The following is a 12,885-nucleotide window of genomic DNA, read 5'->3' as shown; positions in this document are numbered from 1 at the left end:
CATGAAAAAATAGGATGTTTTTTCTCTATATGCTGCCATCTGGTGGAGAGTAGTAAAAGTGATCACTTCCGATGCAATGCGCACAGCAGAGCCGAAGGAGTTGGAAAACTGCACTGTTTACATGGTTCTCTGGGTGTTCACTGTGATTTTGTCAATAAAGTTTTCTTTCATTTATTTAAATGAGCATGGAAAGAAGACGCGGGAGATTTCTCTTCCGGCTTCCGGCTTCCGCTTTTGCACTTTTTTTTTGTTTTTACCGTCAACGAACGTTTGTGTCGAGAAAAATACACGCGTGTGTGTTTGTGTGGAGAAAGACACGCGAAATATGGACGACGTGAAACTGCAGAACGGGTAAGGCACACACACACACGGTTCGATTTGACGTAAACAATTTACTTTCGTGAAAATAATGTCGGAAATATACAATGTTTGACTACATAAGTACTTCTGCCATTAAGAGTGTTACTGATAAAAGTACTTTAAACAGACAGAAAACTTGATTCAATAATATTGCTCTTGTTATTAGTAGGTTCGAGGTTCGATATCTTTTGATTTGAACACACCTTTTCAAACTATTTTGTCTACAATTTTGTTTTTTTTTGTTTTTCACCTTCTTCAATCTGAATGTTTACTGGTTTGATCAATAAAATTGTGTTATTTTGGTTTGTGGACATGTGAGAACATCAATACTTTCTGAAACAGCAAATTGAGTAATTGAGAAAATTATTGAAATAATTGCTAGTTGACGCCCTAAAAACAGGGTTTTTTTTACTCTACGAGCTACAGCTGCTTGGTTTCCCCACAAAATGTCTGACACAATGCTCCATCACTGCCTCAACAAAACACCTGAAAGAATGCAAGATAACACATGCCACACTGAAAATAGGCTACAGTGTGTTTATTGTCATCCACAAACCAATTTCTTTGTTAAATGGAGAAACAATCCAGAAAATATCCACACTTAAGAAGCAGAAAAATCAGAGAGACCTGTTTTAATTTAGTTACAGGCTTCTCCAGCGATAACCTCAAACATAGTACACATAGAATCTCTGTGTAAACGGACAGAATTGTTCTGCTTGGGGATGATCTGTGTAGTGTAATTGAACTCCTGTGTCTTTTTTCTGTTTTATTCGATACTTAACCAGTGGCACAACCAAGAAGAGAGACGACTACCTGGAATGGCCTGAATACTTCATGGCTGTAGCTTTTCTGTCAGCCCAAAGGAGCAAAGACCCAAGCTCGCAGGTGTGTGTAACTTTACAATGTGAAGGAATACTGTGGGTTTTTACTGTGATCGGAGTGGATTTGTGTCTACAGTTTTTGACGAATCATTCAGATTCAGAACAGAAATTTAATATCACCCAAATATGTTCCCATTCAATGACATCACACAAAAAATAAAAGTTTCAAGAAAGATTTTGTACGTGTATGCTAGGGATGCAGATGCTAATGTCCGATATGCCGATATTGGGAGTGCTAGGGCCAATAACCGATACTATTACTGATGTATATATTTGTCTCTACTGTGGTGAAATTAAAATGATAATTTTCATACTTGTGTCGCAGATGTCAATATAAATATTCTTCATTGTTTCAATATCCGATAATACATTTTAAAGCTACTATCGCTGATACTGTTATTGTGCCAATAATATCGTGCATCCCTGGGATCAGACACTCTACAGTCAGACTTGAGTTCATCCAGGTCTGATCCAGATTGCAGATTAGGCAGCATCTTAAACATAACATGGTTCAGTCCCATTGAACAAGTTCAGATGTGTATCTTGCAGCGACATTGATTCACAAATGTTCAAATTCCGATTATTTAAATGTTAAATAATGTAAAGTAGGTGTTACGAAAAGGCGTAACTCCAGACGACCTAACAAAGAAGCATGGAGCCGAGATACAGCGACACTCTTTCACTGACACTGCGGTCCAGACGCGCAACAACGAAAAAACCAAAACAGAAGTCAGTTTTAGTCAGACTAACGCGTTTACATGACGTTAAGAAAACAGAATTATTGTCTTAGTCTGACTCCAGTCCGACTAAGCGTAAACATTAGGGCTAAACAATTCATCGAAATTTTATCGAAATCAAAATACTAGAGGTGCAATATCTGTTAAAGCCAAAATGTGTATCAAAGTATAACTTTAAAAGAGTTATTGTCCAGATCGATACACCCCTTATTCTACACACTGAAGAGAACATATTTGTTTCTCATAGATCTGCACAAATATCACTCAGTAATCATTTTAAATATGTTTTTTGAATGAAAACGTGAATAATGATGTAAAAATGACAATTCCCTCTGATATCGCAATCGCAATTCCTGTCAAAATAATCACAATTAGATATTTATTCAAAATCGTTCAGCCCTAGTATACATGTAGGAGTAATCGGACTATGAATTGCATTATCCCGGTATGTTAGTCTGACTAACGTGTTTACATGACATTAACCAATGTCATGTTCGTTCGACTCAAATCAGGCTTTTAACATATATGTATATGTAAAGGAGGCAGAAAAATAACGTTGATGACAGGCAACAGAAGTTACGTACCAAGGCTTTAAGTATCTGTGTGTGTGTGTGTGTGTGTGTGTGCAGGTCGGAGCTTGTATTGTGAACCAGGAGAATAAGATTGTCGGCATTGGTTACAATGGAATGCCAAACGGTTGTGACGATGACCTGCTGCCCTGGTCACGCTGCGCAGAAGACCGACTGGACACCAAATATCCATACGGTGAGAAGCTTTTAGAGGTCACCAGTTTGTTGTTGTTGTTGTGCTCCCCCATGTCTGCAGTGCTCAACTCTGTCCTGTAGATGGTGCTACAGGACAAGTTATGAGCAGTTACTTTGTCCATAGAAAAGCTGCCGTCTTCTGTTCTTTTTCTCATTTCTCACTCTGGTTTTATGTTTCAAAACTAAAAATACTAAAATACCAAAAACAAGAGGTGAAAGAAAGATTCTGAAATGAAGTAGAAAGAGTTTAAATTAATAATAAAAGGTCATGGTTTTAAATGGTCAGTCTTAAGTCCAGGTAAAAAGTCTTTTTTCTGGGTTATTCGCCAAATACACAACATTTGACGAAACGTTTGTTAAGCACTGTAGATGTGATGTCTATTTAAGGAGCGGACAGCTCTATTCACACACTGCTTAACTTTGTTGTTTGCTCGCCGCGTCCGACAGTCTGCCACGCCGAGCTGAACGCCATCATGAACAAGAACAGCGCCGACGTGAAAGGCTGCACCATGTACGTGGCCCTGTTCCCCTGCAACGAGTGTGCCAAGCTCATCATCCAGGCCGGTGAGTGTTTGCACCAGAACTAACGACAACAGAACACTCTGCGTTATACTAGTTTTATGTGTGTGTGTGTGTGTGTGTGTGTGTGTGTGTGTGTCTTTTTCTCTCTTTCTTTCTCTCTCTCTTTCTTTCTTTCTTTCTTGCGTTGCACATTCTTCTCTTTTATTTTGGTAAAATGCTCCCAAACTTTTGAGCTCTGTTGCCGGCTAGCCATGATACTGTTGTGACATCATGGCTAACCCTGATTACCACTACTGCGCAAGTGCGTCAAGGACAGAAAGGCGGACAAGACGGTGGGAGGTGCAGCGGCAGTTTTGAGAGAAAAACAAAGCTTCACAAAATAAATGATTACGTCGATTATTAAATTCTTCGCCGACAAATTTGATTGTCAATGTAATCGTGACTAGTCTATATATATGTGTGTGTGTATATATATATGTGTGTGTGTGTGTATATATATATGTGTATACATATATATATGTGTATATATATATATATATACATATATATATATATATATGTGTATATGTATACATATATATGTATATATATGTATATATGTATACATATATACATATATATGTATATATATATATGTATATATATGTATACATATATATGTATATGTATAGAATATTACTTTCTCAGAAGTTTACATACGATTATTATGCCTAACAATTTGGGAAAGCCCAAATGAAGATGTCATGTCTTTGGAAGCTTCTGATATGTCTATTGACAACATTTGAGTTAATTAGAGACACACCTGTGGATGTATTTTAAGGCACACCTGAAACACACTGCTTCTTTGTGTAACATCATGGGAAAGTCAAAAGAAATCAGCCAAGATATATCCGTCTCCACCTCTTTTGTGTAGAAGACACTTCAGTACTGCGATTAAGGGAATAACGTCTCTTTAGTTCACTGCTCAAAGGGGACGAGTAGAGACTGAATGTTCTCTGGTGTGAAGTGAATGTCGCAGGGAGTTCAGAATCTGCGCTGAGCCGAGTTTCTCTTTTGCGCAAAGAGACTTTCCAGCATTTAATGCCAACAAGACGCGAGTTCCACCGTGTCCTCACATCTTGTTGGACCCGTTTTATTGATGTTCCAAACTGATCTTGGACCGACTCCAAACGGGGCGTGAATAGACGGTGCTCGTCACAACACTGTTTCCGTGTTTTTTTATATCGGCAAACTTTCTTAACCTTCCTGTCGTCACAGACAGCATTGGTCACGTGTACTTCTCGTCACTGTAACTCCCTAAACCGTTTTTGATATCTAGAACATTCAAAAGCTATGGTCTGGCCAGGGTGTGACCCCGCCCTTTCGCCCTATGTCAGCTGAGACTGACCCAGAACTTCCAGCGGGAACAAGCGTCCAATCACAGACGAGAAGATTCTCAGTACCGTGAATAAGTGCCAGATATGGAAAGTGAAAGTTTACTGGGAAACAAAAGGAGCAGAAGAACTCATTCATTGACACTTTTTTATGACAATTCTACATCCATAAAATCAAAATAAATACAGACGCCCTGATGATCACAAGAGGGTCAACATTCTGTGAATTATCACTTATTCGCAGACTTAATGATGAGTTGTGCTCTCTTCCTCGTGCAGGGATCCGAGAAGTGATTTATCTTTCGGACAAGTACCACGACACGCCAGCGATGATGGCGTCCAGACGGCTGCTCGACATGGCGGGAGTAAAGTGCAAGTGAGTCGATTTCCTGCTACAGAAGACATGATATGATACAAGACACGTGTTTTGTTTTTTTGTTCATGTAGAGCAAAACAACAGAAAATATTCACATTTATGAACTTGATTTACTTATTAAAAAAAATACTTGTTTGTCAAACCTGGAAATAATGACGTTCTAAAATGTCCTTGTTTTTGTCCAAAAAGAACATATTCGCGTATAAGAAGTGGAAAAAATTAGAACTTGTTTTAATTATTAAAGAAAATACTTGTTTGATCTTTAGAATGTCAGAAAATTTTTCCCAAACCTGAAAATGATGACGTTCTCAAATGTCTTCTTTTTTTCTTTTGTCCACAAACCAAAGTTAATTGACTTTAAATGATTTATTTTGTCAATAGAGCAAACCAGAAAATATTCACAATTAAGAAGCTGCAAACTCAGAAAACGTGTTTTTAATTATGCAAATGAATAACTAGTCATGATAAAATGGAAAGAAATTTTTCAAAAATTCTCTGTGTGTGTGTGTGTGTGTGTGTGTGTGTGTGTGTGTGTGTGTGTGTGTGTGTGTGTGTGTGTGTGTGTGTGTGTGTGTGTGTGTGTGTGTGTGTGTGTGTGTGTGTGTGTGTGTGTGTGTGTGTGTGTGTGTGTGTGTGTGTGTGTGTGTGTGTGTGTGTGTGTGTGTGTGTGTGTGTGTGTGTGTGTGTTTTCCAGACAGTTTGAGCCCAAAAGGACGGAGATTGTCGTCAATTTTAATTCCATCAACGACAACAATCCTCAAAAACAGTGCTGTACCAGCACACCTGTGGGGGGCGCTGCTGCTTCTTCTGCTGCTTCTGCTGCTCAGTCAGACGGTGAGTAGTCGGAGAAGGGCACGAGCGGGACGAGACCTAAAAGAGAGACTTCTGATGACTTTTGTCCGAACAGGGAAAACTCAAGTACACGTGGACTTTTGGATCCTGTTGGATGTTTTCATTTAAACGCTGGGTTTAAACTGTTTTTTGGCCGGGGGCAGGGTTTGGAATGCTGCTATTTATCTTTTTAAAATATTCTTTAGGTCAAGGGTCACTTTAAGTCTTTATGTTCATTGTGTGAGTGAGTGAATGTGCGTGTGTGTGTGTACGATGATTGATTTCATCGTTCATATTCTGGAAAAAAAACAGCCAACGGTTTAAAAAAAATAATCTGTGGGGGCCCACAGATGGGTTGCAGAAATGTTTGTTTTGGGTCCCCAAAACACACTTTCTGGATTTATCCAAAATTTCAGTCTAGGTTAATGTGTACACATATATATTAAATTTTTATTTTTAAAAAATAACATGCAAAAAGTTTTCTCTGATTGAAAGCTGCACCATGTAGCATTTCTAAATGACAAGCGTGACAATTCCAGATTTTATATATATTTTGTTTAGCCTTGTACTTTTTTTGCATTCAGCACAAATAACGTCAACACTTTTTACATCCATCCATTTGTCACCCCCTGGTGGCTAAATAAAGAGTATACAACTGCAAATTTGTATGCATTTTTTTTACTTTATTTTCATTAGTTTACCACAACTTTTTATTTCTTTACAGATGTGACAGTAAATTATCCACAAATTTGCTCTCAAATTCCAAATGTGCCCACAAATGTTCAGTGGTGGGCTGTCGGGGCCAGCAGGGCCTTCTCTGCTGCCCCTGACAATATCAAAAAAGTATTTATTATTATTATTATTATTATTTTAATAATCAAATTAATGTGTGTCTGAACGTGTCTGAAATTAATTACTTTTTCAGTATGTTATTATATTTCCAGAAAGAATATGGTTATTTTTTGTGAAGCTGAGCTGGATTTTCCTGGATGTCATTAAACGCATCATAGCTCCGTGGACCTGCTCTAGTAGCATTGCTGGCCTTTCGTTGAAGCTGCCATTTCCTATTTGGTTATAACTTTGACTGACGTTTGTCATCAGCCAATCAAAATTTGATGCATAGTGACAGAACGCCCCAGGCCCAGCGATGTGTCTGGCGCTAGCCCCCGCTGTTGTCATCAACGACGTTTGAACCTTTGGCGGGTTTTGAAGTAAGCTATGGCCACTGCATTAACACCACCGATCCATCATGTTTCTGATCTTCTTCATGTGCACTTTTCACGGCGATCGTTTGGAGAAATGAAGGAAATTATTTCAAGAGGAAGACCTACACCGACCTACATCATTTATGGTAGTTCGAGTGTTAATGATAAATTGATGACATTTTATAGAAGTGGTGAGGACAAAACTGTGCCGTGGACGTGTCCCGCCGCGTAGTTGACGCCTATGCTTATGTGGAGGCTTGTTTTTGTGTCATATAGTGGCTTGTGAAATTGTGGTTGCTGAGTGACATAACGAAAGATGTGGTGGAAATGATGCTGTAGCCTATAGATGCACAGTGGTGTGCGTGTGCGCTATGGTTGTTGAAGATCAACTGTCTCGTGAATATAGTCGGTGTTTGTGCGTTTTTTTTTTTTACTGAAGGTCCTGACTGAAACCCCACGGTACGCTACTGTATGTATGTATGTATATATGTGTGTGTGTGTGTGTGTATACCCTTTAAATGCCAGGTCTTTTTTCATGATGCCACCATGTTTTTAGATAAAAAGTAAATATAGTTTTTTTCAATATAGTACACAATGTCAAAAGACATTGTTTTGAATTATTACAGCCTGTGATAAGCAGCAACACGTGACAGAACCATATAGTGAAAATAGCATGTTTTTTCTTTATATGCTGCCATCTGGTGGAGAGTAGTAAACATGATCACTTCCGATGCAATGCGCACAGCAGTGCCTAAGGTTTGGGAAAACTGCTCTGTTTACATGGTCCTCTGGGTGTTCACTGTGATTTTGTCAATAAAGTTTATTTCATTTATTTAAATGAGCATGGAAAGAAGACGGGAGATTTCTCCTCCGGCTTCCACATTTGCACTTTTGTTTGTCAACGAACGTTTGTGTTGAGGAAAAATACACGCGTGTGTGTGTTTGTGTGGAGAAAAACACACGGAATATGGACGAAGTGAAGCAGCAGAAGCGGTAAGACAAACAAACACACACACACACACACAGTTCGATTTGACGTGAACAATTTAAATAATGTCGGAAAAATACAATGTTTTACTTAATAGGTATTTCTGCCATTCAGAGTGTTACTGGTAAAAGTACTTAAAACAGACAAAAAAAACTGGATTCAAACGCGATATACTGTATTGCTCTTGTTATTAGTAGGTTCGAGGTTCAATATGTTTTGATTTGAAGACACCTTTTCAAACTATTTTAAAAGTTTTTTTTTTTTTTACTATTTAATTAGTTCAACGCCACAATGAAGTCAATGTTAATAAGTCAAATGATATTTATCATGATAATTTTTAGACCTTTTTGATAGCTGATGCTATATTGTATTAACATACAGCTGTACCGATGATCTTTTATCCAATTTCCTTCTCTTTTTTTGTCTGCCGGTTGATCAAATGTAACAGTTTAGTCGTAAACAACAAACAAAGTGATACACAAAATAGTATAAACATTTTTAGAACAACACTACAATCAAAGCACGGTTTTACACGTATTAAAAAATTTTTAGATGGGTAAATTTTGTCCTTCCATACCTACTCAACACTATTATTGTGTGTGGAGAAGAATAACTTTGATATCGTGATTAGTTTATTATTATTTTCATAATTCATTAATCAGTTTGTTGTTTTTTTTTTTCAGCTTCTTCAATGTGAATGTTTACTGGTTTGATCATTAAAGTCTTATTATTTTAGTTTGTGGACGTGTGAGAACATCAATACTTCCTGAAACAACAAAATGAGTAATCGAGAAAATGATTGAAATAATTCCCAGTTGACGCCCTGAAAAACTGGTTTTTTTACTGTTTTCATTGTGTCAGACATTAAAAAAATGATGCCTCATCACTGCCTCAACAAAACACCTAAAAGAATGCAAGATAACACATGCCACACTAAAAATAGTCTACAGTGTGTTTATTGTCATCCACAAACCAGTTTCTTTGTTAAATGGAGAAAACAATCCAGAAAATATCCACACTTAAGAAGCAGAAAAATCAGATAAACCTGTTTTAATTTAGTTACAGGCTTCTCCAGCGATAACGCAGTGCACCTAAAACATAGTACACATAGAATCTCTGTGGAAACGGACAGAATTGTTCTGCTTGGGGATGATCTGTGTAGTGTAATTGAACTCCTGTGTCTTTTTTCTGTTTTATTCGATACTTAACCAGTGGCACAACCAAGAAAAGAGATGACTACCTGGAAGGCCCCGAATATTTCATGGCTGTAGCTTTTCTGTCAGCCCAAAGGAGCAAAGACCCAAGCTCGCAGGTGTGTGTAACTTTACAATGTGAAGGAATACTGTGGGTTTTTACTGTGATCAGAGTGGATTTGTGTCTACAGTTTTTGACGTGTGTGTGTGTGTGTGTGTGCAGGTCGGAGCTTGTATTGTGAAGGAGAATAAGATTGTCGGCATTGGTTACAATAGAATGCCAAACGGTTGTGACGATGACCTGCTGCCCTGGTCACGCTGCGCAGAAGACCGACTGGACACCAAATATCCATACGGTGAGAAGCTTTTAGAGGTCACCAGTTTGTTGTTGTTGTTGTGCTCCCCCTTGTCTGCAGTGCTCAACTCTGTCCTGTAGATGGTGCTACAGGACAAGTTATGAGCAGTTACTTTGTCTGCCCTCTTCTGTTCTTTTTCTCATTTCTCACTCTGGTTTTATGTTTCAAAACTAAAAATACTAAAATACCAAAAACAGGAGGTGAATGAAAGATTCTGAAATGAAATAGAAAGAGTTTAAATTAATAATAAAGGTCATGGTTTTAAATGGTCAGTCTTAAGTCCAGGTAAAAAGTCTTATTTCTGGGTTATTCGCCAAATACACAACTCTAACATTTGCTCTATTCAGACAATGCTTAACTTTGTTGTTTGCTTGCCGCGTCCGACAGTCTGCCACGCCGAGCTGAACGCCATCATGAACAAGAACAGCGCCGACGTGAAAGACTGCACCATGTACGTGGCTCTGTTCCCCTGCAACGAGTGTGCCAAGCTCATCATCCAGGCCGGTGAGTGTTTGCACCAGAACTAACGACAACAGAACACTCTGCGTTATACTAGTTTTATATGTGTGTGTGTGTGTGTGTCTTTTTCTCTCTCTCTCTCTTTTTCTCTCTCTCTTTCTTTCTTTCTTTCTTTCTTGCGTTGCACATTCTTCTCTTTATTTTGGTAAAATGCTCCCAAACTTTTCAGCTCCGTTGCCGGCTAGCCATGATACTGTTGTGACATCACGGCTAACCCCGATTACCACTACTGCGCAAGTGCGTCAAGGACAGAAAGGCGGACAAGACGGTGGGAGGTGCAGCGGCAGTTTTGAGAGAAAAACAAAGCTTCACAAAATAAACGATTACGTCGATTATTAAATTCTTCGCCGACAAATTTGATTGTCAATGTAATCGTGACTAGTCTATATATATGTGTGTGTGTGTGTGTGTGTATATATATATATATATATATATATATATATATATATATATATATATATATATATATATATATATATATATATATATACATGTATATGTATATATAGAATATTACTTTCTCAGAAGTTTACATACGATTATTATGCCTAACAATTTGGGAAAGCCCAAATGAAGATGTCATGTCTTTGGAAGCTTCTGATATGTCTATTGACAACATTTGAGTTAATTAGAGACACACCTGTGGATGTATTTTAAGGCACACCTGAAACACACTGCTTCTTTGTGTAACATCATGGGAAAGTCAAAAGAAATCAGCCAAGATATATCCGTCTCCACCTCTTTTGTGTAGAAGACGCTTCAGTACTGCGATTAAGGGAATAACGTCTCTTTAGTTCACTGCTCAAAGGGGACGAGTAGAGACTGAATGTTCTCTGGTGTGAAGTGAATGTCGCAGGGAGTTCAGAATCTGCGCTGAGCCGAGTTTCTCTTTTGCGCAAAGAGACTTTCCAGCATTTTATGCCAACAAGCCGCGAGTTCCACCGTGTCCTCACATCTTGTTGGACCCGTTTTATTGATGTTCCAAACTGATCTTGGACCGACTCCAAACGGGGCGTGAATAGACGGTGCTGGCCACAGTTTTTGCATGCGTCGTCACAACACTGTTTCCGTGTTTTTTTATATCGGCAAACTTTCTTAACCTTCCTGTCGTCACAGACAGCATTGGTCACGTGTACTTCTCGTCACTGTAACTCCCTAAACCGTTTTTGATATCTAGAACATTCAAAAGCTATGGTCTGGCCAGGGTGTGACCCCGCCCTTTCGCCCTATGTCAGCTGAGACTGACCCAGAACTTCCAGCGGGAACAAGCGTCCAATCACAGACGAGAAGATTCTCAGTACCGTGAATAAGTGCCAGATATGGAAAGTGAAAGTTAACTGGGAAACAAAAGGAGCAGAAGAACTCATTCATTGACACTTTTTTTATGACAATTCTACATCCATAAAATCAAAATAAATACAGACGCCCTGATAATCACAAGAGGGTCAACATTCTGTGAATTATCACTTATTCGCAGACTTAATGATGAGTTGTGCTCTCTTCCTCGTGCAGGGATCCGAGAGGTGATTTATCTTTCGGACAAGTACCACGACACGCTAGAGGTGGTGGCGTCCAGACGGCTGCTCGACATGGCGGGAGTAAAGTGCAAGTGAGTCGCGACTCGATTTCCTGCTACAGAAGACATGACATGATACCAGACTGTAGTGAAGTGTTTTGTTTTTTTGTTCATGTAGAGCAAAACAACAGAAAATATTCACATTTATGAAGCAGAAGAAATCTGAAAACTTGATTTACTTATTAAAAAAAATACTTGTTTGGTCTTAAGATGTCAGGAAATGTTGATCTGTGTTTGTCAAACGTGGAAATAATGACATTCTAAAATGTCCTTGTTTTTGTCCAAAAAGAACATATTCGCATTAAAGAAGTGGAAGAAATTAGAACTTGTTTTAATTATTCAAAAAAATACTTGTTTGATTTTTGATTCTTTGGAATGTCAGAAATGGTTTCCCAAACCTGAAAATGATGACGTTCTCAAATGTCTTCTTTTCTTCTTTCGTCCACATACCAAAGTTCACTTTTATTTCTTTTGTCAACATAGAGCAAAGAAACCAGAAAATATTCACAATTAAGAAGCTGCAAACTCAGAAAACTTGTTTTTAATTATGCAAATGAATAACTAGTCATGATAAAATGGAAAGAAATTATTAAAAAATTCTGTGTGTTTTTTTTTTTCCCAGACAGTTTGAGCCCAAAAGGACGGAGATTGTCATCAATTTTAATTCCATCAACGACAACAATCCTCAAAAACGGTGCCGTACCAGCTCACCTGTGGGGGGCGCTGCTGCTGCCGCTGCTTCTGCTGCTCAGTCAGACGGTGAGTAGTCAGAGAAGGGCACGAGCGGGACGAGACCTAAAAGAGAGACTTTTGATGACTTTTGTCCAAACAGGGAAAACTCAAGTACATGTGGACTTTTGGATCCTGTTGGATGTTTTCATTTAAACGCTGGGTTTAAACTGTTTTTTGGCCGGGGGCGGGGTTTGTAATGCTGCTATTTATCTTTTTAAACTATTCTTTAGGTCAAGGGTCACTTTAAGTCTTTATGTTCACTGTGTGTGTGTGTGTGTGTGTGTATGATGATTGATTTCATCGTTCATATTCTGGGAAGAAAATGGCTTAAACGGTTTAAAGAAAATCAAAAAATCCACAGTGGGTCCCAAAGTGTGGGTCGGGGGCCCACAGATGGGTTGCACTTTCTGAATTTATCCAAAATTTCAGTCTAGGTTAATGTGTACACATATATATTTAATTTTTATTTTTA

At 38.4% G+C, this 12,885-nt stretch overlaps 2 protein-coding genes across 2 annotated transcripts; both read left to right on the top strand.

The window, feature by feature from the left end:
• The first annotated feature begins 196 nt into the window (after positions 1-196).
• LOC122770894 (deoxycytidylate deaminase-like) lies at positions 197-6,506 on the top strand. The gene is made up of 6 exons (XM_044028099.1): positions 197-351; positions 1,146-1,245; positions 2,608-2,743; positions 3,190-3,306; positions 4,917-5,013; positions 5,708-6,506. The coding sequence occupies exons 1-6, from the start codon at positions 326-328 to the stop codon at positions 5,853-5,855; spliced, it is 624 nt and encodes a 207-aa protein (XP_043884034.1). The 5' UTR covers positions 197-325; the 3' UTR covers positions 5,856-6,506.
• Positions 6,507-7,590: 1,084 nt separating this feature from the next.
• On the top strand, positions 7,591-12,728 carry LOC122770901 (deoxycytidylate deaminase-like). The gene is made up of 6 exons (XM_044028109.1): positions 7,591-8,042; positions 9,250-9,349; positions 9,454-9,586; positions 9,974-10,090; positions 11,618-11,714; positions 12,304-12,728. The coding sequence occupies exons 1-6, from the start codon at positions 8,017-8,019 to the stop codon at positions 12,446-12,448; spliced, it is 618 nt and encodes a 205-aa protein (XP_043884044.1). The 5' UTR covers positions 7,591-8,016; the 3' UTR covers positions 12,449-12,728.
• Positions 12,729-12,885: the final 157 nt, after the last annotated feature.

The sequence above is a fragment of the Solea senegalensis genome, linkage group LG6 (genome assembly GCF_019176455.1).
Source record: "Solea senegalensis isolate Sse05_10M linkage group LG6, IFAPA_SoseM_1, whole genome shotgun sequence".
Taxonomy (NCBI): domain Eukaryota; kingdom Metazoa; phylum Chordata; class Actinopteri; order Pleuronectiformes; family Soleidae; genus Solea; species Solea senegalensis.
Note: the sequence above shows the minus strand (reverse complement) of the source record. Positions and strands in the feature narration are given on the sequence as shown.

Excerpts from the sequence above, each read along its gene's own strand:
- LOC122770894 (XM_044028099.1), top strand. The coding sequence starts at position 326 with ATGGACGACGTGAAACTGCAGAACGG. Across the intron at positions 352-1,145 it reads GACGTGAAACTGCAGAACGG|TGGCACAACCAAGAAGAGAG; the intron begins GTAAGGCACACA and ends ATACTTAACCAG. Across the intron at positions 5,014-5,707 it reads ATGGCGGGAGTAAAGTGCAA|ACAGTTTGAGCCCAAAAGGA; the intron begins GTGAGTCGATTT and ends TGTGTTTTCCAG.
- LOC122770901 (XM_044028109.1), top strand. The coding sequence starts at position 8,017 with ATGGACGAAGTGAAGCAGCAGAAGCG. Across the intron at positions 9,587-9,973 it reads GGACACCAAATATCCATACG|TCTGCCACGCCGAGCTGAAC; the intron begins GTGAGAAGCTTT and ends CGCGTCCGACAG. Across the intron at positions 11,715-12,303 it reads ATGGCGGGAGTAAAGTGCAA|ACAGTTTGAGCCCAAAAGGA; the intron begins GTGAGTCGCGAC and ends TTTTTTTCCCAG.